The sequence below is a fragment of the Convolutriloba macropyga genome, unplaced genomic scaffold (assembly GCF_964194025.1).
Source record: "Convolutriloba macropyga unplaced genomic scaffold, txConMacr16.3 SCAFFOLD_5315, whole genome shotgun sequence".
Classification (NCBI taxonomy): domain Eukaryota; kingdom Metazoa; phylum Xenacoelomorpha; order Acoela; family Convolutidae; genus Convolutriloba; species Convolutriloba macropyga.
The window spans coordinates 10,600-17,541 of record NW_027452320.1 but is presented as its reverse complement, the minus strand read 5'-3'; the positions used below and the strand labels follow the sequence as shown (position 1 = coordinate 17,541).

General features: G+C 34.3%; 1 protein-coding gene across 1 annotated transcript; it reads left to right on the top strand.

Moving 5' to 3' along the window:
* Positions 1-514: 514 nt before the first annotated feature.
* LOC142357380 (oxygen-dependent choline dehydrogenase-like) lies at positions 515-6,370 on the top strand (the record flags this gene model as incomplete). Its single annotated transcript, XM_075409030.1, has 3 exons — positions 515-685; positions 3,387-3,629; positions 5,869-6,370. Coding segments are annotated over 3 exons (750 nt in total), but the record flags the coding sequence as incomplete, so codon positions are not given.
* Positions 6,371-6,942: the final 572 nt, after the last annotated feature.

The following is a 6,942-nucleotide window of genomic DNA, read 5'->3' as shown; positions in this document are numbered from 1 at the left end:
ATATATCCAATTTTTAAACTAATAATTCTTTGAAAGCATTTAGCAATTACTATTACTAGAAATTACCACAGTCCATTTCATCTATCCTATTAAAAGTTTTTGTCACAGTCACAAATTTTTCTTGTATTGTTACTGTTTCAAGAGAGAAAAGCAAATGGTTGTCAGTCGAAAATTCAAATCAATTCCACGGACGGTTGGAACTGAATAAAACAAGATGACAATTTTGGGTTCTAACTGGCAGCAGCAAAGCACAATTTAATTTTTTGGCAACTTTGTTTTTTTTCGAATTAAGACTAATAAAATTATTCTGAAGCAAGCCTTTTTTCAAGATAGGATGTAGTTACTGGTCAACCAGCTCATGCAACAGTTGCTGGATATTGTCTAAGTACTTCTGATAACATTGTTGAGGATGTTTTATTCTTGATTTGACGGGTTGGTTATTGCTCTAAGCGTTTCTTGCACCACAAACAAAATTTTATAAGCATAAAATTAAAACCTATGTATTTTATTACAGGCCCCAATCATAGTCCCAATAGCAACGGTGAACAAATCAGACAAGTACTACTATGGCATGTATCCGAACAACAAGAAGGAAATGGCACAACGTGATTGGTTCAGAAATCACACAGGACCTCATACTTCATTCGGATGCGAAGTTGGAGCACTAATCAAAACAGATAGCCAAGTAGGTCGAATCAGTAGATGTTTAAAGTTTAATTCAAGCTATCATCTCAAGTTATTCAATTTTCAATAAGTAATTGCACCAAATTAAGATTTGCTGAAATTAATATATTTCACTTAAAAAGTTATTTACGTGCACTATACAGTTGACTTTTGACGTACTCGATGCAACTGGAAGACAATGATAAGTTTTGCATGTATTCAGCTTTCTGTTACATGATATTAATAAAGCGCAGTTATACGGTAGGTTGAGGGCTACAGTCAAAAGTCTATCTTAATGTTGATCGTGACAGATTATTGGCTGGATGCGTCTGATTATGAACAACCTAATGACAATCTCATCCGCAATATCAGCAACAAGAGCGTTAAGCATAACTGAGCTACTCAACAAAACTCTTTAGATCTTGAATTCGAGGTTTGCGTTTTCAGACCTCCGGCAAACATAATTTTTTTTGTTGCATTGTTCCCATTAGAGCATCAAATTTACAAGATTTCAGGAAAAAAATTACCAGTCAGTTTCTTAGTTCATAATAACGCATTTTTCGGAAATAGATGAGATCGTTTAAAAATAAGGTTCTAAGTAAAAACGAAAAAAGTTTTGATGTTATTAGTAATTCTGACTATCTTGAGTAATAAAAATAGCTGCATGATTTAAAAGTGGCTGATAATGACAAACCTAGAACGAGTCAAAAACGAGGACCACATTGTAGAACGAGGAAAAATTTTGCCATGGCCAGTGTTGTGCGCGCTAGGAACAACTTTTTTCCTAAGTCATCTGATAAACCGTGATATCGATTTCAGGCGCCAGTTAATATTTAATTTTCAACAAACACTTCAGATTAGGTATATTCATTATACCTGACTGGATATTTAATTTGAAAATATTGCATATTATAACAAGAAATGATTTCAGTGTGGTAAAAATTGAAGATGATTCCTCAAATATTTGGGAAATAAATATAAGGTTCGTGTTGTCAATTTTTAATATTTTTTGATCAGTCACCTCTTATGTCTGTTTTCTAGTTTTTAAGAAAAAAAAGTAATCAAAAATTAAATTTCAGGAAAAATAAATTTGCATAGTCCGCTCAAAGTAAGCATTTATTGTGATGTATAAGCAAAAAATGAATTTATTGGCCTCTTTTTACGAGGTTTAGCGAGCTTAAATTAATTCGCTTAAATTGCCATTTTGATTCTACTTCTCTCATTTGCGTTTATATCTTACAGTTTTCGACACATAGGTTTACCCATTGTAGGAAAATGGTTTTTTATCATTCTTGTAAGCTTTTATTTTTGGCCTCATACGAATGTAAAGATGTAACATTAGTGTTTACTTGAAAACATCGCGTGTGCACGACTCAAAAGGTGCTCTATGGAATGCTGAGTACAATACCCACAGGCTTGTGAACTAAACTTGCAATAACCCGTAAACACTTTTCACAATAAAGTTTTTTCGCTCTTGTTTCTCATGCAAACCTGCGTAATCCGACTCACATTTTACTCGTGTGAATTACATTTACGTTTATTCGCTGCTAATATCTTTAATCCTCTCAAATTTTTGAATGTAAATTTAGTTCACAAGGCTATTTAAAAACACATGTAAAAACATAGCCTGTAATCTTAACTTACATTGGAGTTCAAATTTTCCCAAATTCGCTCTCCTTGCGTGTTGTAAGATCGCTGTTGTTTGTGCTGACAATTTCTACATTCTTGATCATCTTGCAACATTCACAATAAAAATTAGAGGATAACCTCGAAAAGTAACTAGTGATCACAACCAAGATGTAGCCGGCTTCAGTTTTGCAGAATAACTCTAATACTCTGAGCTGAAAATCAATAATTATTGAAAAAGTAAAAAGTAATTATTTTGCCTTGTTCTTTGAACTTTAATTCAGTTTTGTGCACAGCAGGATTAAGAAACGACATAGTTATGGTATTGGTTACAGTATAAGCAACTGCTCTCATTTCCAAGATTTGCACAGCTGAGAGAGCGGTCCAGGTCAAAAAATTTGAAAAAGAGATTTTCTGAGTTTGTTTCCTTCTCTTCGTTGAGTCTATATCGACTGTTTGGTTTTCCAATTCGTCAAAACTGCTCTTTGGCATTTTGTAGAAATAGAACACTGGACTCTCGATGTTGAACAGGGAAAATTTTAGGTGCAAAATTCTTAGGTATATAAACACTGTTTAAATATTATAAACACATCAAAAAAACTTTGATAATTTTTTTAATTATTCAAAATATATTTTTTGTGTTCAAATAACTTATAAAATCCATTTTTTTCTTTGTCTGTCACTCAAAGTTCAAAAGTACCAGCCATCAACGTTATAACAGTCATTCTTACCAAATCCCTATAACTTCAGCATTCCCTATAATTCTGATAGTTCAACTTTTGTCTTCTCAAAACTTATCACATTCACTGCACTATACTTTTGACCTTATTGGGGTCAAGCTAAAGTCCAGAGGTAAACACTTGGGCCGAGTTTAAGTCGAGATGACCAGTTAAATCGAGCTAAAGTTTTTTCATGTACTATTTATGTCGAGCATGGTTTTTTCATAGTTTTGGTCGAGCATTCTCTTTTCATAACCCGAGACCAGGACTGGTGTCCTCAATTGTGGTAATAATATGCATAAGCTAAATGAGAGAACGGATAGTTAAATATTTAATGTTAAATAATGATTCTTTTTATTGTTAAGACCCATTTTTCAGCTGAGCAGACCCAATGTGAACTTCATGTTCTTGAACGGCGTTTGTGCACCCTTTCCAGGAGCTAACAAATTCCAGAAAGACCACATGGAAACTCCAGGATACTCGTGTGCAGTCTCCACTGCCCAGTGCTACAGTAGGGGATCTGTCACTCTCCAGAGCAGTGACCCAAAAGACGACCCTCTGGTAGACTATGGAATGCTGAGTGATAATAGGGATGTGCAGAATGCCATCGAGGGTGTAAAGGTATTTAAAAAAGAACAAAATTTACCTGGAAAATATACCCTAAGCTGGTTAATATATTTAGCTTACATTTAAAAATTTGGAGGCTTTTTGCAGATTTTATCAGCGCAACTCAGCGCTTTTTCAGAATTTTTGTTCACCGACTGTAATTATGTTTCCGACTGTACTGAAATCTGTAGTCATAGTTTTTAAAAGCAATCAAGGTCAACTGCGAGCACCAAATTTCAAAATTTTTTCTGTTTTCTATTTCTCATCGCAAATACCAAAGCAAACTGATTTTTTTGGATATGCATCCGATATGGTTCGTAATGCCTGGATGATGTTGCAAGACTTGCCCCTTCTCTTCTTGGTTCAAAATTTGTCAACCAAATTTATTCGTATTATTTCGTTCCGTCCTTCAATGAATTTGATGGCACAATCATAATCAAAACTATTCGAGAATAAAAAAATATGCATTTAAAAGACACTGATGCTGAAGGCATCATGATAAAAGTTTTGCAAAAGTGACATTGATCTGAAGTGAAACGGTGTAATGTAAATTTTGTAATGGTCAAGGCATAAAAAAGTAGACGTCAATCTAAGCGTCGAAAAAGTGTAAAAATTGAACTCTGTTTTTATTTCCAGTGCTGCTGAAAAGCTAGCTGAATTTTTCGCTGAAATTGATTCGAACCTCTACAAAGCCAACAAGATCATTTAGGCTTCGAAATCAATTAGAGTTAGAGAAGGTGTTCAAGCTGAGCTTTCACAGCATGCGTAGAAAAATGCAGCAGCATAGAAACTGAGACAGGGAAAACACCTAATTGTTCATTAGTCATAGTAATAGTCCCATTACGATAACGAAAAAAGGGGAAAGAACAACGGCAACCCAGCAACACTCATCTAAAACAGCCGCAGCAAACGGTTATCTCTACTAACTCAGCACAATATTGAAAAAAAACTGTCTTGAGCAGTAAAAAATGTTATTTTGTCCTGAGTTTAAAATACTATTGAGCAGTAAATTCTTACTGCGTCTTGTATTGAAAATCAATCTTGAGCGGCATATTATTTGTTACAGTGCCATGTATATACGATTTGTTTGGGCTGCAATTCAACTTTTATGATCCCCAGCTTCTGATATTCCAACTCGTGAGTACAAAGGGCATAACCAACATAAGTGTAGGTTCTTTTGCATAAACAGGTCTTTTGACAAATATCTTTCTTCGATTTGTTTCCCTGCCTGTCGGATTGAACAGGTATACACAAAGAGTTCCAGCCTTGTCTAATTTGTTGTCATATAGTCCGAATACAACACTGAAGAAATTTAGACTAGCAAATAGTCATTAGTCGAAATTGTAAAGCAAATTTAAAAATGTAGGGGATATACAGTTACACTGAAAAACATGAACGGAAAAAACAAGGTATCCAGAAAGTTTTTGAACAGTTGAAACGATTTTATGCCGCGTAAAGTTTTCTTCGTCACAACCGATTGAGAGAGCAGCCGTTACAGAAAGAGCCCCACATTTGCGTAAAATATTTTGATCAAGTTATATATTCTGAAACTGGATTTCTGTTTGAAAAAATGTGCGTTTAAATACAACTTTTTTACAAAACGGTAAACACATAACCATATTGATGATACCGTTAATGCCATGGCCACAACGAGTTCCGCATTTATAGAATATTTCAACATTTTTTTCTCGATTATTTTGACCAAATCCAATTAATAAGTAGGTTTCATTTTGCTGTGCTGTGTCTACCAATTTGTTGCCAAATCAAAAGTTTTTTAGGTGGACGGAAAAGCAGAGTTGACATTCAAAGCTTAAATTGATTGCGAATCTCTTGCATAAGAAGTTGCACATAGATGAAAGATTCTATATTTATAAATTGAGAAATAAAAAAATCATTTTTTCAATTGAGAAACAAAACTTTACATTTCCACATGAGAAACAAAAGTTTATTTTTCAAGTTGAGAAACAACTTTTAATTTTTCAAAATGAAAGCTCAAATTTCCAATTGAAATGAAAGTTTAGAATTGCGTGCTAAACGTAGGCAAATTTTTCGATAATAAAATCCACAAGGTGAAAACTCTAAAAATAAGCAACATTATATGATACGTGCACTAGATAGTAACGACTTTTCATGCTTGTGTTTTTTATTGTGATTGTTAGCCCCACTTTTTTCTGTGATATTTTTTATTCCTTCATGGAGAAATCAGGGTCTAATTCACAGAAAATATATGTTTATTTTTTTTGCTTCTTTTCAGGTTTGCCGTCAGGTTTTTCAGCATCAATTTCTTGCCGATGATGTCGAAACTGTTGTTCTTCCATCACCAGAAGTTCGGTCCGAACAACAGCTAGAGAACTTTGTGAGAGAAATCACAGGCTCTCACGGATACTATTCAGGCACGTGTAAGATGGGAAGTTACTCTGACTCAATGGCTGTCACTGATAACCAAGGACGAGTGTGGGGTGTTGGAAACTTGAGGGTGATCGATAGTTCAATCATACCTGACGCACCCAGTACGCCATTCTTGCCAGTTTGTACAATGCTAGCTGAGAAAATATGCGATGCAATCGAGAGTGCTCAGCAAAAGTTTTAATTTACTGAAGACTATTAGGAAAAATAATACTGTCTATAATTCTGAAATACTAACGGAACAGAACAATGTTACCTATAGATTTTAATTTTATTGGATTTATTAGAAACTTATTGGAACTGGTTATTGTAAACGATATAGCTTATAACGATCTAATTTTAGTTGCCAATCAGTTTTACGTCTACTTACGTTCAACGTTTTTTTTAAGTCCAACTTTCTTCAAGAAACGTGCCTAACAGTTAAATTCCAAAAATTATTTAAGAAATGCGCGGAAAAAAGCTTATTTTCCAAAAATTTTACTGCAAAAAGCCTTACACAATAATGCGCTGACATTTCTCAATCCGGGATCCTTACAGAGCTAGATTTGAAATTAGAAACTTAATATTCACCTAAGCGTTATTTGATTTTTTTTCTGGATCTATTCCGTTTGTGCCCCCCAGTACGTTTTGCTCCCCCCATTTACAGAGCACGCGTCATTACATGGTAAATCATTATGTAAAAAATGACACGTGCGTCTGAGGGGTGCAAATAATATGAACCCACTAAGCTGGGGGGGCACAAACGGAAAAGATCTTTTTTTTCTATACGCCTTATAGATAAAAAAACAAAAGGTTGCCATTTGATTGTTAAAACAGAGCCACAGTCATGACGGCGCAACCACTCAACTCTCTCTAATCTTATCTAACGGTTTAATTTATGGTATATAACGATAATTTTAATTCTAAGCAACTAAAAATTTTT